The sequence below is a fragment of the Antennarius striatus genome, chromosome 14, assembly GCF_040054535.1.
Source record: "Antennarius striatus isolate MH-2024 chromosome 14, ASM4005453v1, whole genome shotgun sequence".
In the NCBI taxonomy this organism is placed as follows: domain Eukaryota; kingdom Metazoa; phylum Chordata; class Actinopteri; order Lophiiformes; family Antennariidae; genus Antennarius; species Antennarius striatus.
Genome location: NC_090789.1, coordinates 13,545,423 through 13,570,173, shown reverse-complemented (window position 1 = coordinate 13,570,173; position 24,751 = coordinate 13,545,423). Strand labels below are relative to the sequence as shown.

At 40.2% G+C, this 24,751-nt stretch overlaps 1 protein-coding gene across 5 annotated transcripts; it reads left to right on the top strand.

The window, feature by feature from the left end:
- Window positions 1-435: 435 nt before the first annotated feature.
- On the top strand, window positions 436-21,526 carry kiaa0319l (KIAA0319-like ortholog). Of its 5 annotated transcripts, none has more exons than XM_068333370.1 (26): window positions 436-577; window positions 1,453-1,996; window positions 2,976-3,066; window positions 4,416-4,588; window positions 5,102-5,215; window positions 7,479-7,747; window positions 7,986-8,072; window positions 8,311-8,554; window positions 9,763-9,864; window positions 10,312-10,409; window positions 10,561-10,648; window positions 11,227-11,319; window positions 11,487-11,619; window positions 11,730-11,835; window positions 12,646-12,768; window positions 12,863-12,986; window positions 14,308-14,440; window positions 14,675-14,823; window positions 16,106-16,257; window positions 16,402-16,540; window positions 16,958-17,117; window positions 18,517-18,656; window positions 18,929-19,051; window positions 19,126-19,216; window positions 19,368-19,459; window positions 19,885-21,526. In XM_068333370.1, the coding sequence occupies exons 5-26, from the start codon at window positions 5,122-5,124 to the stop codon at window positions 20,076-20,078; spliced, it is 2,934 nt and encodes a 977-aa protein (XP_068189471.1). In that variant the 5' UTR covers window positions 436-577; window positions 1,453-1,996; window positions 2,976-3,066; window positions 4,416-4,588; window positions 5,102-5,121; the 3' UTR covers window positions 20,079-21,526. The 5 variants fall into 5 exon arrangements, with proteins under 5 accessions (XP_068189471.1, XP_068189473.1, XP_068189474.1 ...); XM_068333372.1 differs by lacking the exon at window positions 2,976-3,066 and adding an exon at window positions 2,820-2,909; XM_068333373.1 differs by lacking the exon at window positions 2,976-3,066 and having other exon boundaries at window positions 9,766-9,864.
- Window positions 21,527-24,751: the final 3,225 nt, after the last annotated feature.

Here is a 24,751-nt window from a genome sequence, read left to right as displayed (position 1 = left end):
GGTTCGTGATTTTAACGTCAGCTAAGTGTACCAGCGTTATCTTCCAGGCCATAGAAGTCTTTTACTCTGCTTTTTTGGTTTCGACCAGTAACTGCAACCTTATAAAAACGAAACTTCAGTACCCAAATGTTTTGTTTGGCTGAACAAAGTCATTCATACCTTAGAAGATGCCGCATGGCGGAAGTACTCAGATTAAGTTAAACAGTTTTTTTTCAGTTCAATATAAAATGCAGTATGTTCAACACCCATATTGGGGTGCGTGTATGTAATATAACGTATGGTCTAATTGTATTAAAGACAGATATTCTCTAATGAACATCATTAATTTATACCACTTCACGTCTATCGGTCCTGATATGCTTCAAAGATTGTGGCACTGATATTTATTCTGAAATGTCGGCTACCGGAAGTAGTGTATCCCTCAAAGTAGCTTGACAGCGTCACACAGGCCCATCAGCTGTACAGGAGAAAGGGGCACTGACCTAATTAACCATACAGGGGACAACAACAACAACAACAACAGCGACGAGGAGCAACACGGAGCCCGACCGAAGCGAAAGACCGAGCCAGGTTGACTGTAAGTGCATGTATCCCTCCATGTCTGTGGTAGTGTCAGTTTCTATTATCACGCACAGGACGAGTCCCTGTTCTCACACGCTGTATAGAGAGGTTTAGTGCCAAGTGCCAGCAGCTGTTAGCTTCAGGGATCTCGGATTAATAGGAGAAATACTTGATGGTAAATAATCTCAACCCTCTTGTTTCAATGATTTCGGTTGTAACCAAATTATACGAAGGGTCCTAATCCCGCTTCAGCACCTGGATCACCGTATAAATGTAGTCATCAGGTAGACTACGCAGGTTGTAGCTGTAGAAATGATCCTGTATTAAATTATTTAAAGAAATCTAATTATTAAAAAATATTGCTTTAAAGACTGGTTAACCATATGAGCAAGAGTATACCATTTAGATAGAATTACATTATTCTAGTGCTTTCATTAGATTGACCGATGTTTATTCATACATTCATTTACGGACACTCTTAACTTTAGTTAATCCAGACTCTAAGGATCAGCCATTCATTTGGAGTAGAGGTTAACCTACAACTACTTACATGATGGCTGCTTTCTTATTTTAAATCTACAATTGACTTTATAAAATAAAAAGAATCAATAGTCTTGACCAGAATGGATTTGCTATTATTTATTTTGTAAATAATAAATACTCCGTTTTAAACATGTTACTTAAACAATCTTGACCATAGAGATCTGTGATATTGCTGTGATGCTTTCACTTAATATAATCTGAGGAGTAGTTTGCGCTGTAAAGTTGTTTTTATTTAAGTTGTCAAAGTCACAATATAGTAACGAGAGGGTTATTTTATTTTATTTTTTTATCAAGGACTTTGCAGAGTAAAAATAAATGAACTTTCATTCCACATTGCATTTGTTACAGGCTGGGTGTGAGACTCATCAGAAGCCGATCCAAAGCTTCTATCAACCACAGAATCTGAGAAGAGAGGAAGAAACAGCAAGAGAGAGAGAGAGAGAGAACTTTCTGGACATAAGGGGAGCTTTATGTGACCGAGATCATTGTTTTTCAGAAACACCTCAAGGGAAATGTGGCTATTGAAATGTGTGTAATGGATGAACTGTCATCAGCCCAAGGGAGTGACTGCACCTGAGCGTCACTGCTGCGGCACACACTAAAAGTCACCGCCAGCCTTTAGGCGTTTACTGCACAGTAAAAATGCAAATCTGCTGCATTGTTACATGAGAAAGGAGAAACCCTACGACTGAGTCACAAAAAATTTTTTTGAGGATTATTTTTGCTGGAAGCTTTTTCATTTATTTTGCTGCCTGGGTAGAGAAAAGCAAGGAGGACAAAAGATCATTTGCGGATTTGTAACTTACTGAGCTGTTGATCGCTACGCAGAAGGAGGCTGTTGGAGCTCCAGTGACATTCCGGAGAAAAGCAGAAATGGAGACAGACCATACAGGTTTGAACACATGCGGTTTGCGTGCTTCTTATCTATTTCTGATGATGGAATGTATTTTAGTCACACATGCATGAGTTGATTTCATGAAATTACAGTCCGTTAAGGAAGTAACTTAGTAGCTATCTTGAATTCTACGAACCAGTAACCCTGCAAAGAGTGTCACCATCAGCATGTCTTCAATGCTGAATAAGCACGTGGGCATGAAGTGTCACATTTACTCAGTGTAAACTGTATGTTTGGTTTTTATTTCCATAGTAACCTGTAGTATTCTAGTGATGACATAATTATGTGTACGAGGCCTGGTGGTGTGGTGAACAAAGTTTCCCAGGACCTGTACTTTCCACCCTTCCCCCAATATTTTCCTCACCTGAGGAGAAGGGGAGTGCGGGGGGGTTGATGTTTGACATGCACTCACTCCCCATCAAAACATAAGTCAGCCTCACTCATGTGTTATTTTACCTGAAAGAACAGAATTCATCTCTGTCTCTCCAGAACAACAGATTTACACAAATAGGACAATAATGTTTGTCATTCTCATGAGTCCAACACATCATGTGTGACTCATTTCTGGAAAACAAGATAAAATATCTTTATCCTACAAAAGGCTGAGTCTGATCCTTCAATTACTCAGAGTGACAGACAAGTGTTACAAAGAACTTGGATGGCAGTAGTGGGAATGGAAATGGATGTAATTGTGTGATCAAAATGAAGTGTATTATATTATCACTGTGATAGTTTGTCAGGAGAGTTTGGATGGCTTTGGAGAGAAATTGGAATGTTTATTTGAAGATACAGCAGTGTTAACCCGGACTCTTTTATCCAGGGCTTTGAACCGGTTCATGGAACGGAAACAAAACCAAAAACTTCATTTTTTTAATGTTCTGGAACAGAGTCGGTTATTCAATAGCAACAGGTAAATACTTATTTTTTGTTCTTGGAAAAAAATATCTGACCTCATGTTTCACTTCCTGTCATTCAGTCAATGCGTGATGAGAGAGGAGAGAACTTAAGGCATATCACCAGCAGTCAAGGAAAAGGAAGTGTCCCAATCTTGATTATATTCATAGCAGGTAAACACTGCAGTCTGTCAATCTGAAAACAATGTTTGATTTAGACATTAACTCGTTGTCTGCAGCAATTATTAGAGCAGAGGTTCCCTGGACTCTGGTCTGAAACTTTGAAGCTTTGAAACTTTGAAACTTCATTGCATCACAAGCTGCCACAACTTCGCCGTCTCCTCTGATTCTCCATCCTCTGTTCTGTAACTGGATCACTGCTGCTGTTCTGTTTACTGTAGGAACACATCTACAGTATGTAAAGTCATTGCCTTAATGGTCAATTTAAAAGTCCTAGAGCTACCTACCTATGTACTGTATATTTACAAGGGACGTTAATAACCGTTTCGGGAAATTTTTTTTTTTGTTCTAGCTGGTTCAGGAACATCAATTCTTGGAAACGTTATAATTCTGTTTTTGTTCGGAACAAACTGAAAAAAACCTGGTTCAAAGCCCTACTTTTATCTCCATACACAACCTGGATAACACCTTGTAAAGCTAGACAGCTAGAGGCCATTTATGGACTGAATGATTAGTTAAAATGTTTATTCTTTAGCTAAGACGCAGTGACTAAACGCATCATCATAGTTAAAAAATGCATTTTTCATTTTCTGTGTCTCAGTCATTTGCTGCTTCAACTAAATGGGCCAAAGGAGGAAGCTGACAGGATCATGTTTCTGTCAACAGGATATCAACAGAGTTGCTCCATAATGGAACGCAACAGTTGTGTTGGGTCTCAGACACTATTTTGTCCTCCCTGCTATTAAAACAGAAGACAGTCAGGGGAAGATTTGAATGACTTCTGACAGAGGACTGAACTAAATTCTCTTTTTTTCTCTTTCTGAACATTTTTTTAGTAGTCTTAAAATATTAAAATCATTTGAGCAACCCATTCGTTTTCTTTGCACGTCTCTATGTCCAGTACAATCAAAATTACTTGAGATTTTGCAGTCAAGTTGATGAGCTGTAAGTCATTTAAATTCCACTGAGTAATGAAGGTGGAGAGAGGAATGATTAATATATTTAAATTATGCATGATAGTGAAATCACGATTAAAAAATATCACAATCTTTTCCTCATATAACTTTGTTCCACTGCTATGTGTAACTGAAGAAATAATGCTATTCCAATACATGTTAAAAAAAGCGTGTTTTGTTCTTTTTAAATGTTTTTTGTATGAAATCATGAATTTAGACAAGAGGAAATTTCTAATTCACTAACAGTTCCACTAAAAGTCATGTTCGCAATAATATCGATGTATCATTCAGCCCACCCTGGTCTCCTGTTTGTTCATGCTTTTCAGAAAGATTTCAATTTATCCACATTCAAAAGCCTTTCTCCTTCTCTTTCTCTTGCACCACTAGCTTAGCATCTGAGCGTGTTCAATCCCTGGAGGCAGTCATGTTGGATCTCTTCCTCAGAGTGCAGGTGTCGCCCCGTCTTCACCCGTCACCCCGCAGCACCCTGCTGCCAACCTAGCTCCTCAGTCCATCTCCTTTCCTCCATCTGTTTCTTCCACCCTCCGGTTGGGAGGAAGGTAAATAGGACAAGTTGGCTGGTTGTTGTTTTGCTCAATGGGTGTGCCGGTATTTAAATAAACTCATCTGCAGTTTCAGTTGACTGTTATTTTTATGAGAGCGATACAAGGCAACACATTACAGAATAAAAAAAATACTTTAAACATTCCTTTTTTTTTCTTGTGCAGTTTTTTTTTGGAACTTATGCTGTCAGTAAATGTTTGGAAATGTCCTTATAAGTCATTAGATTGATTTATTTCATCGCGTCAGCCGGAAAATCGAGACATAGTCATTTTTGTGGTTTTTGGATGTCTTCCATTGTTTGTTCCTTTAATGGCATCGTAGTCAAGTCATTGATAATATATTGAAACAAGGGTCCAACCCACGGTGTATTTTTAATTGGTCTTTTTCTTAGCGGGGTGTGTGTGTGTGTGTGTCTGGGGGGGGGGGGGGGGGCTGGTGACATATTTCTGTTGAATACAGTGAGAGCAGTATCAGTGCACTGAGATACTGTAGTTCTGTTTCCTTCCTAGATTCTGCATCCTTGTGGAAAATGTTCTATGCACCCCACAAGCTGCTTACCTGGGGCTTACCTCGACTCCTCCTCTTCACCCAGATCTACCTCTGGCTGTTGGTTCCTCCTGCAGGTAAAATAAACTTCGATGGCAAAACCCACGTTTTTTCGGTGAGAACTGATAAAGAAATTTCCACCTGTGCCAGCTAAACTACCAGCGTTCATTTACACTGGGCTAACACCTGTGATTACTCAGGGTGGGTCTTCATCCTTCTGCCAATCATAATGGATATACTTGCGTGCTTTCAGTTTGTGTTTACTGTTTTATTAATCCGAGGTGGAGACGTCCATGCTGTGTGGGTTTGTGAGCTGATATTGCGCTGCTTGGTAGGTTACAGTGTGACGCAGGACAATAGGGCCTCTGTGAGGAGACGTTATGAGTGTGCTGAGCTGAATAGGAGTGGGATGACTAAATTGTCGCCAAAGGGTTCCTTGCTCAAACAAACTGCAGCACTTCTGTGTGTTTTTGTATGTGGCAAGATCAGTTTTTTCCAGACGAGTACTCTGACTGATAAAGTCATCCAAAGCACCCGTGTTGCCATGGCAGCAACTTTTATAGCTGTATGTTTGTTTTTTTTAGTTTTTTTTTTCTTTTTGCTTTTGTTTTATCCTTTGAAGGTTCCACAACCGTTGATGGCCTTGCCATAAGCAGGAGAAGCTCTCAGAAGACTGCAGTAGCCCTCAGCTGAATCTTGAACAAACAAAACTACAATGCAGAAATCTGCTTTCCTTTTTCTGTTTACTCATAATAAAATGTGTAATTCTTAAAAAAAAAAAGCCATATATTAAATCCCATGTTAATACAGCTGTAAACAGAATATAAACAGCTTGCATGTAAATTGTTTGCAAACTAAAACACTTGTGTTTACAGCTCTTGTCTTCTTTTGTCCGCTGTACATTTTCTAAATTGTTGAGACGACAGATGGAGGTTGCCGGGTAGGATGGGTCACCTGAGGTGATCTGGGTGATGCCTTGAAACTCGTTGCCTCCTGGCTTTGAATGACAATCACATTCCGTGGTTAGAGACTTTATTCATCACTGGAGTTAGTGTTGTAATTAATCAGGCATCAAAAAGAAATCCAACAAATCAAGGTCACTTCGAAGGACTTCAGCAAGCACTCTACAAAGAAAGAGCAGGCAAGATCTCCAGGTTTCAATGTCTTATCCGGGCAACCAAATCTTTTCATCGCTTTCTCCTCTTGCGGGGGAAGAAGTTCATGAATCATGTAGAACTTTAAATTAGGTCCCAGCAGCTTGTGGATGTTACAAATAACACAATTCAAAGAACACAAATTTATTCAGCAGCACTGAAAACAGTTGTTCAGCTGTATTTTCTGAGACAAAGAGTGACAGTGTTTGCTGTCCTTGGGTGTCTGGAACCACTGGAACCACAAAATTGTCAAAGGCTGAAATCTTAAGTATCATTTCTTTTAAAGACATTGTTGGATAGGGACAGTGATGTGTTTTATTGAGGATATCAGTATTAATTAGTGAAGCTGCATCCATTGACGTCATTCCAGTTGTAACGGTGAGCATTGTTCTAAAGAGGCTACTGGTGAAAGAGTGACTTTTCAGTCACTATTTTGGCTTTATGTGGATGTTCATTTAAACTGTGTAAAATGACTCCCATCCCTTTTTTTGAATCATCATGTCCTGTTGACATTTATACTCCTTTATAGTTATTTATTGTTCATGGGGCTGTTTTATTTACCAACAGTAAATAAAACTGGACATATTGGACAATAATCAGATTGTATAAATCTCTTTCCACACTGTGAATGCTCAAATAGGACTAATTAAACCAACCAGTGCAATGGTAATGCTATCTATTCCAGCTCTCTGCACTGCTCATATGAGTCTTAAATGATTTGGCTCAGGGGAAGCAGAATTGTGAAAACTGTGCTCGGGGTTTTAATCAATGTTTTGTCTGGGAAAAGCCTCCCTTCCTCTTTTGGCTGCTAGCTTGGCTGATTGCTAAAACTGTGCCTGAATGTTGGCTTTTCTGAGAAATGTTTAGTCAAACCCTAATCTGTTAAAGTTTGCCTTGTTGAGGCTGGAACTCACTGTTGGTTTCACTTTGCCCCATTGTATTTGACAAAGTCAAGAGTCCTCAACAAGGCCCTGGTACATAAAAGTAAAAGCGTTGAAAGTCTAGAAATTGGTGACAGCATCCCTGATGGAAGATCTGCTAAACTCACCTCTATACCATGACTAACTTCCATAGTTTCTTTTTACCATGTTGCAATAGAAGTGATGTCTGTCAATGATATCTGTCAACAAATCATTCTACAAATCAAGTACATCATTGTTATATCCTGGTTTCTGTCCCTTTCCAGGTGTGCTGGCTAATCTCTGTCGGGTGACCGGTGGGGTGCTGGGTATCCACTTGAGCAGTATCGTCACCCTGGGTTGGTACCCTATCGCAGATGGGAACGCTGTGGCGACGTGTTGGGAGTCCTGCTGCCTGAAGCCCAGCTGCAACGCTGTTTGGAGCATCGGTGGGCGATGCGTGCTTCTTACCTGCAGGCGGCCCGGGGGTTGCCCCATTCTTTTCCTGCCCCAGCCGCACCAGGAATCTCTTGGTCTCCTTCAGTTGCTCTCAAAGGTGGAGAGAAACATTGTCTGACCTGATTTAAACAGTAAAACTGTGGTGGTTATATTAGCAGGATCTGTGTGACTCAGGCATTAAGTGGGGAAAAGAAAGCGTGTTTCATGTTAAAATGAAGGATGCACTTTTTTGTCACTTGATTTGCTCACAGAAAAAAATATCTGCTATCACCTCTGTAAGATGTCTTACATATGAACAAAAAGAAGAATATAAAGAACCTTATCTTCACCTAAAGGGCCCTGTCATCGTGAGGCGTAGAAGAGCTCCTCAAGAAAACAATGAGGAAAGCCACAGTTCATTCGCAGGACAACCTACCAGCATGGTGACTACACACTTTACTGTTGAAAGTTGAGATTGAGCTTTGCTTTGTTTCTTTGTGGCAGTTAATTATTAAGCCTGATGTTCCAGGATTTAAATATGTTAGACTTTGTACTGCCTTTGGCTTTATTCATTTTTAAGTCTTTCCCATACTCAAAGGTTCTCTAAATTCAACCTTAAGTGGGCTCTTTATTGTTTGTTCAATTATCCACCTAACCTGTAATTCTTCACTATTTCTACAGGACACTCCCAAACGGGAAGCAGCTCACCCACCCCCAACAGAACCCAGCAACATTGCACGCCTTAAAGCAGCCCAGAAGAGCTCCAACCAGTTAGCCAATGGGAGTGCAGACGTCCATCCATCACAGCAGAACACAACAGTGGACAATGCTGCAGAAACCTATTCGTCTTCCAACAGCAGTGATGTCAGCTCACGAACTGCGACTGCGACTGAGACGGCTGTCATCGCAACTCCACCACTGGCTGGTGAGGAAGTCTCTCCCAAGTGCTGGTGTCACATGTTCTGATAGTGATCACCTGTTTCTAGGTCCTCCAGTAGTGCGTCTTGGCCTAATCACATCCCATTTCAAAGCGGTGATGTATTGAAATTGTCAGTGTTCGTGTGTGTGTGTCCGTTCGTTTGTTCATTCGTTTGTCCACAACAAAATCTTCGCAACCGTTGCAGATAGAAAATGAAACAAAAAACACATTACTCAGCGATGGAAATTAGACGATGATCTCTAAGTGAAGGTCAAATTTCAACTTTTGTACGCTCAGGAACCGGATAGGATAGAAAGATGAGGGACCATAGACCATAGATCAAAGCTAGTGCTTTGATCTACATATGTACTAGCTTTGATCTATGGTCAAAGTTAGTGCATAACTTTGACCTACCCTGAAGCTTTGATCCTGATCTACCCTTAAAGTAGGTGAGGGTAAGTTGCGGGATGTTGCAGTCTCTGACTGCTTTGCTAATCATTTGAGATGACAGCTTTGGTGTGAAACCAAATGAGTATTGGAGCAAGGAATGTGCTGTAAAAAACAAGAACAACTTGTGTGATCAGTTTCTTTTCCCTGAAGGATAACATCGCCATCCAACTAGGTTGGTTACAAATGGCGAGAATGCAACTGCCTTTGCCTGTAATTGCATGAAGGCTCTTTTATAAGTAGCCCAACAAACCTAACAGGCTGCGCTGCTTTAACTGAATACAGGTTGTGCAAAGGTCAACTCAAGCAAACCTCTGCATCCACATTGAAAGCCAAACCAATTGTACACAATATTAAATAATAATTACATGAAAGAACACTTGCACAATACCTCCCATGGTTATAAAGGGAGCATTGTCATGTCATGTACAGAATGATCTGCTCTAGAGTTGTCAAAAAAACACAATAAGAGAAAGTGGAAGTAGAAACCTACAGTAGGCTTATGTACAATTCCCACATTATTATTATTGCTATTTCTCTTAATAAATCTCTTATAAAATAAGATAATCCTTTTTTCATCCCACAGTGGGGACATTTTTACGATTTTTTACGACAGCAGTAGTGTTCAGAGAGAGTGGAAGAATAGGATAGACAGCAATTGGATAAGTCATAAGAGTAGTAGTATTCTCAACACATTTATCAAGAATATACATGAAGGCATGTTGCACATCATCATCATCATCTCTGGAACCTCTGTCTATCCTCAGCAGCGAAAGAGCTGGTGGTGTCTGCAGGGCAGAGTGTGGAGGTCACATTGCCCCGCAACGAAGTCGAACTCAACGCTTTTGTGGTCCCAACACCGCCGGAAGGTAAAACCATGCAATTCATCAGCAGGAAGCTTGTCCCACACTGCTTCCTTAAATAATCTCAGTACTTCTATGAAATCTACAGAAATGCTATAAACGTGTTGCAGAAGTGATAGCTGTGGATAATATGCATTTTTTTTAAAGCAAAATTTTGGTGTTCAGTTAAAAATGTCATGAGTTACAACCTGCTCACCAGCTGCATTCCTTTACCACCATCTGTGCGCTGTATGTAACAACTGCAGGAAAAGTGTAGGTCCAGATTAGACAAAGGTAGAACTGTTACAGAGGAGAATATGTGTAAAACCCTTCATCTCTCCCTGACATGCGTTAACAAAACTAAAGTATCTAATATGGAAATTATTCTTGTACAAAATATTTTAATGAAGTGCATGAGCAGTTTGCATACTGGTACTTTATTTTTAGATTTATGTATTGTCACGATGTCTGCAGGGACAGACTATGCATTTGACTGGCGTCTGATAACTCATCCCAAAGATTACAGCGGGGAGATGGAAGGGAAACACAGCACAACGCTTAAACTGAGCAAGGTACGGATTACAGCTTTTATTTTCATGTTCTTCTAAAAATAAAACATGCAGCTGGAGCTTTATTGAGCTCTTGTAGGTGTTTCAATTGTGTGTGAAGAGACTGTCAAAAACAGATCGTTTCATCTTTCCATTTCTCTGACTTCTCTCTCAGCTGACTGTGGGCCTGTATGAGTTTGAGGTGACAGTGGATGGAGAGGGGGCCCACGGAGAAGGTTATGTCAATGTCACGGTTAAACCAGGTGAGTTCCAACGTTCAGCTGCTTATAACTCATTCATACAATTGTAAACTTAACAGTTTGCAGTCTGTATCTTGATGTTTTTAATGCTCGATTATTTTTCACGTGTGTTAAATATCTAGTTAATGTCTTAATTTATCTCGTACTTCTGTGCTTTTTCTTTTTCAAATCGATGTACATTCAGTTATCTCCTTGAAGACGAGACCATCGTAACAGTCTCATCTTCATCCGCTTACCAAATCTGGTTCACAGCTTATGCTGGAGTCTATCCCTGCTCACTACGGGCCAAAAGTGGAGTACACCGTGGACGAGTCGCCAGTTTATCACAGTTTTTCAAATCTTAGTTTTTAAATTACATTTTCCTGCGTTTTGAATGTTTCACGATAATTTATATGTCTCTTTACTATATGATAAGAAATGCTGCATCCACTTTCATGTTGACTGAATAAATTTAGACAGGCTTCTCTCCACTTGTACACAGTTGTGTTTGTAACGTTTGTCAAGGAAGTCTCTGACTGATTAATGTGGCAGCTGATGTGCAGCGCACTAAATGAGTTACTTTCCTGTTTTCTATGTGACAGAGCCGCGGGTAAACAAGCCTCCTGTTGCCGTAGTTTCCCCAAAGTTCCAGGAGATCTCCTTGCCCATCAGCTCTACCGTCATAGATGGCAGCCGTGAGTGTCTCACATCATCACCAAATTTAACACCAGCCAAAGATGATAACATTTCCAAGAATATGTTCCATATTCCCCCCATAATTTTAAATGTTATTTTTCTACATTTTATCCTTGTGGGTAATTTTCACTGACAGCTTTCTACCTTCCTCTTTTCATCTGTACAGAGAGCACCGACGATGACAAAGTGGTTGCGTGGTACTGGGAAGAGGTCAAAGGTCCCCTGAGGGAAGAGAAGGTCTCTGCAGACACCAAAGTACTCACTCTCACCAACCTGGTGCCTGGGAACTACACATTCAGGTACAGATGGATGTTGGATGAAAGTTCAATTAACTATAAATATGTTACAGACATCCTTCTGAAGCATTAGCAAGAGCTGTTTGTCATTTTAACCTTTAACTCTTTCTCAGTTTGACAGTGACGGACTCAGATGGAGCCACAAACTCAACCCAGGCCACCCTCGCAGTTAACAAAGCCAAGGACTACAAACCTGTGGCCTATGCCGGCCCGAACCAGGTCTGGAGTATTTTCTTATTTTTTGTCTTTGCATGGAACTCTCTGCATTAAGAACAACGTTTTTTATTGTGTGAATGTCAAGTATAGATACAGCAGTACCTTGAGATACAAACTGCTTGACATACAAATTTTTGGAGATAAGAGTCGTCGCTCTGTCCATACAAGAAAATCTGAAAAGATACGAGTCGTGCTTTGAGACACCACCACTAGTTGGCGGATGGATACAACATTAGCGGAGACCGCATCTCGTTCTTTCCCACGTGTTAGCATGGGTACAACATCTCGTTGTTGTTCGCGGAGTAAACGTGTAGCTTGTGACTTTTATTTTTGTACTTTACATTGTTTATGTAACTTACATACTGTATAATTATATAAATATATAAAGTGCAATTTCCTCCAGGATTAATGAAGTATTGATCTATCTATCTATCTATCTATCTATCCATCTATCTATCTATCTATCTATCTATCTATCTATCTATCTATCTATCTATCTATCTATCTATCTATCTATCTATCTATCTATCTATCTATCTATCTATCTATCTATCTATCTATCTATCTATCTATCTATCGTAAAGTAAGTATGTCTATTGGTGGATTTTTAAAAAAATAATTTAGGGGGTTTGCGGCTTTTTTACAAATGGGGAAAATTTGTTCGAGTTACGAGCTGTTTGACTTAGGAGCTCAATTACGGAAAGAATAAAACTTGTATCTCAAGGTACTACTGTACTTAAATGTGTGAACTGTCAACACACTGTTTCATTTCACTGGTAATCAGTAAACAGCCGTTCTGTTAACTTCCTCCAGGTCATCCAACTGCCCCAAAACTCAATCACACTTAACGGCAACCAAAGTACAGATGACCACGACTTCCTGTCCTATGAGTGGTCCCTCAGCCCTGAGAGCAAAGACAAAGTGGTGGACATGCAGGTGGGACAGCTTAGTAACATTCAATGCACTTTTAATATTAATGCGTTTATTTTTCTCCGGATATCAGAATCCTAACAGTGGCATCTGTTTTCAGGGAGTACGGACACCGACCTTGCAGCTGTCGGCTATGCAGAAGGGCGACTACACCTTCCAGCTGACGGTGACAGACTCTGCTGGCCAACAGGACACGGCCAAGGTCACAGTCATTGTGCAGCCAGGTAAGCAGTAAACAGAATGTAGTGATTGTAGGGTCACTGAGAGGTTTTGGACAGACACACTTGTGTTTTTTAGATCTGTCTATCCAGCTCCACATATTCCAACACGTAATCCAGTTCCACATGTGTGCACCACCTAATCACCTGCTCTTATTTGTCCTTTCTTACACAGTTGATATCTTGATGTAAAGTACACATGAAATGTAACAAGCACAGTGTTCAACAGTGTGTTTGTCTTTAGCATCGACCTCTATAAACTGAAGCTGCTGTCAGTCGTCAAATTGTCAATAGGACGTTGTTTTGTTTAATATCTGGTTAACAGTGTTTGGACCGGGTGAATGAATGTTACACTAGTCTAGATTTTAGACTGAAACATACCCTGGCAGCATGATATCCGAGTATATTTGAGGATCTGCTGTATGAATTAAAGCGTAAAACAATATCAGACTGTTTGTTTGAGAAATAAAAAAAATCATGAAATAAAAAAAAGTGTTGCTGTGTTTCAGCTCAAAGTTTCGAATTTGATTACATAGGTTTACTTCATCTTGTAACTGAATTTGAATGCAGTTGTGATGTTGAAGACTTTTTGTGGCTGTTGCTACTTATTTTTTTAATTTGTTGCGTTAATAAAAAAGATGTTCAATTTTTTTTATTTCAAAAGAGAACCTTTCCTTTATTCATCTGCCAAAATATTGTTTTTTCAGATACGGATCTGATTTGAACAGTTTGAGTATTTGTATATTGTATATAACTACCGCTTCAAAGCGGTGATGTATTGTAATTGTCAGCGTTCGTTGGTTCGTCCGTCTGTTAGTCCACCAAATATCTTCACAACCGTTGCAGATAGAAAGATGAAACAAAAAGCAGATTACTCGGGCGACAAAGGGGGTGAAAATGACATGATGACCTTGACCTTGAGAAAACTAGGTGAAGATCAAATTTAAACTTTTATACACTCAGGAACCAGATAAGATGGAAAGACGAGGGAGAAGGCCAGTGTGAGTAACACCATAGATCAAAGCTAGTGCTTTGATCAATGACAATAGGTCAGAGCACTAGCTTTGATCTTTGACCTATGCAAGTAGGTCAGGGTAAAATTTTGAATTCGGGGGTGTCGTGGGATGTTGCAGTCTCTGACTGCCTTGTTATCTGTACTATTGGTTATACGTAGATATTGACAGAGGGATGATGTGCTTCATTACTTGTAGAATAGATTTGGATGCAGTAGACTCCTAGCCACCGTGACTCCCCACGCAGTACTCTGTCTTTCATTGCACACTGGAGATGCATTTATCCTGTTGCCTTTATTCTGTTGCTCCTACAGAAAACAATAAGCCACCAGTAGCAAATGCAGGACCGGAGAAGGAGCTGACCCTACCTGTCGATCGAACCTCGTTGGATGGCAGTAAAAGCAGTGACGACCAGAAGATAACCACCTACCACTGGCAGCAAACCAAGTCAGTCAGACAAATATTGACACACATCCCCTCAGCTGCAGACTCTGAAAACGAAATTCGCCAAAAACTTTATTGTAAACACAACATAAACCTTTTGAGTCAGTCAATTTCAAGTTTACAAGCAAAACAGATTTTTAAAAACAACTTTTGTTATTTCTGTATCATTCTTGCTTACATTTCTGTTTTTTTTTGTAAACTCTTGAAGTTCTGTTTATTTATCTGCTCATCCACCAGGGGTCCTGATGGTGTGAAGATAGAGAATTCAGACAGTGCTGTTGCCACGGTGACAGGCCTTGATGTTGGCACGTACGAGTTCATCCTGACAGTCACTGATGAAAGGAATCTCCAGAGTAACGACACAGTTAACGTCATAGTCCGAGAAGGTAAGAAGCTGTGTGTGAGCACTAATGACTTCCTCCTGGCTGGAATTTAGAGTTAGACAGGAGTTGACTGTCAGTCACTTTGTGAAACCTTAATTATATGTAGATGTTCTTCTGTCTGTGTTTTTGTTTAAGATGAAAGTGACCCTGTTTGGAAGTGGTTACCTGTATGTTCAGATATCTTTAAAGTCATTGCTATTTACCAAAAAATGTTACAAAAAATTGTAACAAAGATCAGGTATGCCCCTTTCCCTTTTGTTTATGAAGTAGTCACTTTCCTGTATTCTTGTTGTCACAGTTAAGGTTTATATCACCTAAGCAACATCCTATCCTCAGATATTACACCATGAAATATCTGTTGGCTGTTTTAGATCATGAAATTGTCCAAATATCAACCATGTTCTTCCAATCTAATCCATTCTTAATTTGTTGAGCACTTTACCACAACCGCAGTCGACCAAAGTGTTCTTCATCTGTTCAGTCCATACCAAGGTATAGTTTTAACTTTCAGGGAGTGTCAGGAGCAGAAAACTACCGAAACAGAAAGGCCACACACCAATCTGGGTGTTTGCATATGGAAATATGAAAGCTGCAAAAGGGAAATGTTTAAAGCGTCACAGTTGTGTTTAAGTCCTGAGATGATTACAGGTTAGTGCCACCGCCATTGGAGTCTTAAAGGCCTCCAGAAAAATGTCGATACCAAAGCTGAATGGAGTGAAGTATAGTGGAAGTGCGGTTCCAGTGAAAGTCCCCTTTCACAATCTTTTGGACATTTTTAATTCACAAAATAAAAAATTGACAGTTAATTCAAGTAAAATGCAACTCCCACATAATGTCACAATATTCTGTTTGACTGGAGTGGCAGCCGTGCCACAACAGGAGCAGAGCATGTTAAAAAGTGGACTGGTGTGAATATAAATAAGGGAAATTAGGTGCTGAACCCCAAATATGTGAGTCAAGTCAGAAAAAATTAAGCAGTTCAAAAATTGATTACCTCATTGACATGTCTGACAAACTGTCTCTTGTGTCTTATTGAATTTTTATGGAGTAACTTGTCAAATCTTTGATGCTGTCACACCCTCACTTGTACATCCAGTAGTACTAATCATATAGAAAAGATGTGCAACATTAAAGGAGTATTCCATTGCTGCTGCACCAAGATTCACTTCAGTGGAAGAGCCCACAACAGTTTATGATGGGAGTCCTTTCCTGTCAACTTTCTGAATTAAGCATCAGAATATAATTTAACATGAAAATTGAAATCATTCTCATGGTTTTCCTCCAGAGCTCGATCAGTCACCGGTGGCTCACGTTGTGTCCAGTCCTCCCATCACTCTGCCTGTCAGGGCTGCCTATCTTGATGGATCTCATTCCACGGATGACAAAGGCGGCCTCAGCTACCTGTGGACCAGAGATGATAACAGCCCTGCTGCTGGGGTGAGATGGTCGTGTCTTATAGAGAGGAGAACATAAAACTGACCACTATTAAATTTTAGAGTGACATCAGAAATCTTCAGAATTGCAAAAGGAGACACAATATAAACATCTTCACCCTTAGTACTATTTTGTTTCCTTGAACAGGATGTGATGAACAACTCTGACCATCAGTCAGTGCTGTATTTGGGAAATCTGGTTGAGGGCAAGTACAGCTTCACACTGACTGTAACTGACAGTAAGGGACAGACCAGCACTGACAGTGGCTCAGTGGAGGTCAAACCAGGTAAAGTGAACCCACACAAACATGTCTGTTTTCTTTAAATTGTTGGTATCCTGAGAAGCTAAATCACTGCACTTTATCTTTTGTTTTGAATAGACTGGAGTATATTTTTGCCTTAAACCGTGTCAGTGCATACAAATAGGCTTCACACAGCATGAAACTCAACAATTGGCAGCAGAGGTCTGAGCTTGTCAGCATGCACCACACGGTTGACAGACAAATTACAACCAGAAATCAATCTATCAGTACTCAGACATCTTGCTCAGATTTCTGTGTTGGACGGAACAGGTTGTTTTTCTGGTATCAACTTTTTCTGCTTGTTACTTGTTCCTCAACAGGACAGTCCTTTCAGCCCCCGTTATGTCCCTTCTGAGGTTTTAAACTCATTTATCACCTGTAATTTCTTTTTCTTATAATCAGACATATGGGAGCGTGACCTGGTGGAGTTGGTGTTGGAGGTCGCTGTATCCCAGGTCTCCCACCATCAGCGTGACATGCTGCTGCGTCAGGTTGGAGTTTTATTGGGCGTACTCGACAGCGACATCATTGTTAGAGAGATCAGTGCTCTAAATGAGCAGAGGTGAGCCATCAAGCTACCTTTTTTAAATTCAGGTTCAAGCACAAATTTCTGTATGCTTTTTCATATTTGTTTACCTTGCTAGTTAAAAGGTGGAACACACCTTCTCATTCAAAGTTTTTTCTTACTTTCTACATTGTACGTAGATACTGAAGACATCAAAACTATGAAACGTGATATATGGAATAGAAAATAAAAAAATGTGAAAGACTCTAGGTTTGTTGTATATTTTTGATTCCTCAAAGTAGCCACCCTTTGCTTTGATGACAGCTTTCCAGCTTGGCCTTCCTTCAATGAGTTTAAGGAATTGTCACCTGAAATGGTTTCCATTTCAAAGGTGTTCCTTGTCATAGTTCTTTTTTTTTTTTTATGGTTTGGAACCATTAGTTGTGTCGTACAGAAATCAAGTTGGTTACACTGGTGACAGCCCTATTGAGCAACTGCTAGAATGTATATTATGTGGAAATCAGCTCTTTAAAGAGAAATGATAGTCCATCATTTCTCTGGGAATTGAAAGTCAGTCAGTTGGAAAATTGTAAATAATTGTGAATGCATCCCAAAGTGAAGAGACACAACACAACAATGGACATTAGACCAATGGAACTTTGGACTGATGAGTCCAGATTCAAACTCATGAAGCATGGAGCAGGAGGTGTGATGGTGTGGGGTGGCTTTGCTGGTGACACTGCTGGGGATTTACTCAAAATTGCAGTTAACGCTGAGTCAGCATGGCCACCACAGCGTCCTGCAGTGACACGGCGACACGTTCGGTTTGCATTTTGGACCGTCATTTATTTTCTAACAGGAGAAGGGCATCAAACACACATCCAGGCTGTGTGAGGCCTTTTTGACCAAGAAAGAGAATAATGAGAACCACCTGATCTAAACCTATTCAAGGTGATTTTGGATGAGATGAATGACAGAGTGAAGGAAAATAGGACAAGAATAGTAGGTTACAGTCAAATTTAAATTTTTGTACCCTCAGAAACTGGATAGGATAGACAGATGAGGGAGAAGGTCAGTGTAAGACCCTAGATCAAAGGTAATGCTTTGATCTACCTATGCACTAGCTCTGATATATGGTCTTACTCACACCTGCCTTCTCCATATGCACTAGTGTATGCACTAGTTGGATCATAGGGCTTTTATTAAATGACCCTGACCTATGAAAGTAGGTCGGAGTAAAATTTTGAATTCAGGGGTGTCGTGGGATGTTGCAGTCTGTGACTGCCTATTTCCTAGTTCCATATGTGTTCCTTTATAGTTTTGATGCCTTCAGTGAGAATCTCCAATAAAATAGTCATGAAAATAAAGGAAGCCATTAAATGAGAAGCTGTGCCCAAACTTTTGACTGGTAGTGTGTGTGTTACTAATGATACACCTCTTCCTCCTCTGTCGTAAGCACTCGTCTGGTCTTCCTGGTGTCAGGTGGCCCAGGGCGCCCTCCTCTGTCTGGCCACAGAATTGCACTTGGCCTAAGAAACAAGCTGCACAAACAGAATGAATTCCTTATCTACAAGGCCCGAAGGGTGGACACAGTCAGTGAGTGTCAGATGAATATAGTTCAAAGTTACATCTAAAAAACGATAAGACGTGGATGACTTTTTTTTTGCCTTTTAAAGGATTTGTTTGTGTGCTATTTATTTGTATGTACTATTTTACATCTTTGGGAGTCATGTTTATTATCTCCTAATCACTAAACCGTTCAGAGTTCTATGTGACATGCATATTGAATGTTGTTGCACTTTGACTTCACTTGCTGCCATATAAAGCTCTAGTTTCATCGACTGAACTTTCTGCCTCACATTCCTCAGTCTGTCAGCTGAACTGCTCGAGTCATGGTGAGTGTGACTCCTTCACACGGCGCTGTGTCTGCCACCCTTTTTGGATGGAGAACTTCATCAGAGCTCAGTTTGGAGATGGAGAGGGCAACTGTGGTGAGTGTCTGTTGCAATGAGGCAATCTCTTCCGTTGTACTCCGTTATGTAATGACAAACTTTTGTGTTTTCAGAGTGGAGTGTACTATATGTTACAATTGCATCCTTTACGATTGTAGTTGCCATAGCAACATTTGTTTGGGGGATGGTGTGTTGCTGCAAAAGGTGAGCACTTTTACAGAATAAAATATTATTAAATACCATAAATACAGTATATATAATATTGTGTATTGTATTCCATAAAGTCTTTGAAGCTACTTTGCCTTGCTGAACTACCTCACAGTAAACTGATATCTGATTTTTACTTTCCTGAAAGACGTAAGAGCAAAGTGCGGAGAAGCAAAAGCCGATATAAAATCCTAGAAGCTGATGAGCAAGACAGTCTGGAGCTACAGCCACCGAGAGCTGGTAAGTCACACACACCCACTACAACCAGTAAGTCAGCAGCAGCGAATCAGTGGGACAACCTCAACAACTTGAAAGTTAAGTTACAGAAATGAGAAGTCCGTAAACTTCACACTGCTACCTTCTACCCCCTGACGCGATGTGGGATGCTTTAAGTGCTGCTAAAGGCTGGTGTATTCATATAAAATAGTACCATATAAAATAGTACCTTGAAATTTTGCTTTTAATATTTTGTTATTTTAACTTTTATTTTCATTTACAGAAGTGATTTACACATGCTCCTACTGTATTTTAATGTTAAATCATCAGTGACACTTAATGAATGCACGCTTACGTATCCTGTTATGCACAACTTTGACGCAGCCTCATTTTGACTTCACACTGCTTCTCTCCCTTCCTCACCACCACCACCACCACCTGCCTCTCAGCCCGTCTGAAACCCATGCCTGCTCCCACCTCCTCCGCCCTCATGCATTCAGACTCTGACTTGGACAGTGATGAGGGGCACAGTGGGGTCCCGTGGACGGAGCAGGAGCGCGGGCATCTCCTGCGACCAAATGGCTCTCTGAGGAATGGTCAGGGCCCAGCCAGAGGCAAGAAGCAAAGAGAAGAGCTGCTATAGCGAGGGAGGAAGAGGGAGCTCCGTGCTGCCCTCACACACATGCACGCACGCACGCGCGCGCGCGCACACACACACACACACACACACACACACACACACACACACACACACACACACACACACACACACACACACACACACACTTCCTGCAGCTGTCATACTCATGTGTTCCTTACTATACCGACTCTTCTTATGTTATTCTTTCAACACGAAAACCTCACACCTCTCCTCCATGATGACAGACTGTGTAATGCCTGTATTTAGGAGGGGAGAGAGAGAAGAAACATGCTGGAAACATGTTGTCCCACTGTCAAAGAAATGCCACCACCGGACTGATATGTCCCTGCTCTCACTGAGCCAATACTGAGAAAAAGAATCCTGCCATTTTACTGAAACTAATACTGACACTGTGTTTTGGAAGGTTTAAAAATGTAACATAGACACTTTTATTTAACACGGGGACATAAGGAATGTATTGTTACCTTTCTTGTTGATGGCACACATTGTTTAGAGACTGTGAGAGAGGAAGTAGCCTGAGTGTTCTTTGGCTTCACTGATATGAAAAAACCAGCCACTTGATGTGCTCACACCTTGCCTCATGTAGAAATGCATGCACACTGACAAAAACACAATTACACTGTTCGTGGTTACAATGATGCTACCAAACACTGCCACGTTCAAACTCAATGGTCAACTCTGTCAGTGTTGAGGTGGTAACTGAAAACACAGCTATTAACGGCAAAGGAACCTTCTCCAAAAAAAAAAAAACCTGTGCATGAAGAGTGACAGATTGTGCTTCTGTTGCAGCGAGATACTGGAATGATTGCCTGCATGTTTGTTTGTCAGGTGTATGTCTGGATTATCCACATGTTTCTTCTGATCAGATTTTATGTTTATTCACACGTGTCATGGAAGAAAAAGCTGTCTTACTTGGAAGATTTTATTTTGTGAATTAAGTTTCTTTAACAAACAAAAATACACAACGTTAAAGAGTTTGTTCTCAACCAAGAGGAAAGTGAGAAGCTCATAACACATGCTTGAACTTTGATGACCACTTTATTGTTTTTTTAAATTGTTTATGCAAACTGCAGGCTGTGATTTAATGTTGATGCACTTTGTTTCATTTATTATTTTGGACTAGAGATCTGTGATGGCTGTATTGAAGGCTCAGTTGTAAACACAGGACTTCACTGCATTCAATGAATGTCACTCTAGATTTCCTTGACTTTAGTAAGCAAAGGATATACAATATCTTAGCAAATGTGAATGCAGAGCCTGTCCAAAATCATCTCAACACTTGTTACATATATGTCAGGTTTGATAAAAAAGGATGGTGTGAGTTTAATTGACGTTAAAATGGGATTGTTTTTAATCCTAATTGGTCATTTTATTGATTTAATGCAAAATCATTGACCAGTTGCAATTTCCTTGAATAAAATTAGAATGAATACATTTGTCCTTACAGTTCTATTTTGAAATGATGACACACAAAAAAGAAACAAGGCAGTCAAAGACTGCAACATCCCGCGAAGGGTAGATCAGGGTACCCTGAAAGTAGTACCTGACAAGTGCATAGCTTTGACCTTTTACGGTAGATTAAAGCTATGCACTAGCTTTGACCATAGATCAAAGCTAGTGCATAGGTAGATCAAAGCACTAGCTTTGATCTATGGTCTTACTCACACTGGCCTCCTCCATCGTCTTTCTATCTTATCCAGTTCCTGAGAGTACAAAAGTTGAAATTTGGTCTTGACGTAGTTTTCTCAAGGTCAAGTTCATGATCTTCTTTTCACCCCCTTTGCTGCCTGAGTAATCTGCTTTTTTATTTCATCTATCTGCAATGGTTGCGAAGATATTTGGTGGACTAATGAACTAAGGGACGATCACACGAACACTGACAATTAAAATACATCACCGCTTTGAAGCGGGATGTAATAAAGACAAATTTTTATGAGTGGCACATTTAAGACAAAATTAGAATGTAAAACAGGGTTGTGTGTCCAGAATGAATTTAAAAATCCTGAAAAAAAATTGTCTTGTGGGATTAAATCAGTTTTACATTCATGTAGGCTGAAAGAACACAGATGAGACAAAAAAAAACACCTGAGGCTTCGTCTGTTCCTTCTGTCAGTAGAAAACACAGGTGTTCCCATACCTGTCTGTACTGAGATGTGATTACATTTGAATCTAATCTGCAAGTCACTTTTTCTTTTGGTGAATGTTAACAAGGTACCCCATGAGGAAAATTCTGTATGTTACCCATGTGAAAAAAGCAATCACTTATTTAATGTCGTTCTCACTGTTCCGTCATCTCATGCTGCACCAGTTTGTTCAAAGATCCTGGTGCACATCAATCCAGGTCCAAGAATTTTTGTTAGATATTCAGATTTGCTGAATATAGAAATCTTTGGCCTGGTATGAGGCAAATTAAAATACAGTGCACCCAAGTGCTAACTATGTAAAATTTTGTTTAAAAAACATATTTAAAACTTTTTTGTTTTATTGCACATCATAGAAGATGGGTTATGAAGTAATAACCAGGACTTGATGTTGATACACTCAAAAATGTATTGTTTCTCCAGAAACTCCGTGAGAACTGTCAAGGACAATTCTTTTCCATCTCAACACAACATTTAAAATTATTCCTGTTACATTACCAACATTTGTCACTTTTAAGAATTGTAGATTGACCTTGACTCTGACTGAGTACACTGTGAATGGAGACAGAGAAAATTGGAAGCAAGTGTTAAATGAAGATTGTTTTCGTTGAGGTTTCAGTGAGGGATCTGTTCCTCAATTCCAGACCTAATGCACCTGGATAATCTGTAATTTAAAATGAAATGTTTCATTTGTTCAAGAGTCATTTAAGAGATGTTTGATTTTACTTTGTTCGAAGTAAAACCTATAATTTTTGGGAAAACTGAATTTGTCCTTTATATTGTTTATTTTTATTCTCCACTGGAACTTAAAATACTGAATACCTGATTCCCAAAGTAAGAAAAACCATGCAACATTGTCTGAGGGTAATTGCAGTTTAATCTTATACCAAATGAAAGGTCAACGACAAATCCAATTAAAGTAGTTACCATGACAGGGGCTTCTGCTCCCCAGGCCCAAATGTAGGATGGTATGTTTTTAGTTATTCCACCTAAATTTGCATGAAACATGTTCAACATTATAATCATTACCATCGTACTTTAGGGTACTATTTTTTTCTTGACTAAAGTTAACCCACCAACTAATGTGATTGACCGCAATTATGTGTCACTATCACATATCAGGGTCACTAGATAAAATAGAATGTTAAAAATCAGGTCAGTAAACAACAGTGAGACAAATATGTGAATGCTCAAATTTGTTTGAGTCAATAAACACCCATATTTCAGTGCTGAGTAGGTTTGTACTCCTTTGTCTATTCCTTTCAAAAGACTTTATTTCACTTTGCATTTGCTTGCAGTCCATAAAAACCAGCTGTGTCAGTTAAGTCATACAATTTGTGGCTGTTGTATCTGGTATAACGCTTAAAATGACCACATTTTTTTTTTCAGGGAAATTAATAATAATAATAATAATAATAATAATCAGTCCTTTATTCGTCCCTCTTGGGGAAATTCTTTTTCACTTCACCCACACATGTACATATACAGTATGTGTTAATTACACACGGGGGTTACAGGTTACAGGCCCCTGAACACAACACACACTAGGGGCCTGTAGGCATGCAATTAGTATACAGAGAGAGGACATACAGAGGTACAAGGAGGTGGAGCGACGGGTCGCGGATGAGGGTTGCGCCCCAATGAGCATCTTTTACGGGGACAGCGCCTTACTCAAGGGCGCCTCGGCAGAGGCTGGGAGGTGAGCCTACACCTCCCACCGTCTGGCGGGAGCGGGATCCGAACCCCCAATGGCTGGGCGATTCTGTCTTCAAGACGAGTGCTCTACCGCCCCAGTGGCTAATTTCTCTGTCTCACACAGCACAGTAAGTACACAAAACACAGAAAAAGCACACAGAAAGCACCAGCACATAGAAAGTAGTACAACACCAAACAGAAAGACTAATAACCCATCAAGAATATACAAATAGAAAATCATAAATGGGTATAGAAATAAAAACAGGCCTAGTTAAGTCTGGGTGTAGTGAAATGTCTATAGTTTTTGCAGTATTGTATGTGTAATCCCTCAGCTCTCGTGTGGACTTTCTTCTTCTTCACCTCCCCCAGAGAGGAGTTGAGCAGTTTAATGGCTCGGGAGATGAACGAGTTCTTAAGTCTGTTTGTCCTGCATGTTGGGAGGTGCAGCCTCTGGCTGGTCAGGCTTCTCAGGCTTTTCTGGTTGTTGGTAACAACAAGGTTCTCTTCCACCGTTGCCAGAGGGTCCAGCTTCATCCCGACCACCGAGCTGGGCCGCGTCCTTTAGCCTGACAAACTGTGGTCTGTCGGTGAGGTAGTCTTCGATTCAATCAACCAGGCCGGGGTCCACTTGCATTTGTAGGAGTTTTTCCTGTAGGATACAGGGCTGGATGGTGTTAAAGGCACTTGAAAAATCCAGAAAATGAATCCTCACAGTGCCCCTTGTCCAGATGCGAATGGGCTCGGTGTAGTATGTGGAGGATGGCGTCTTCCACGCTGACCTTTTCCTGGTAGGCAAACTGTAAGGAGTCCTCAGCATGT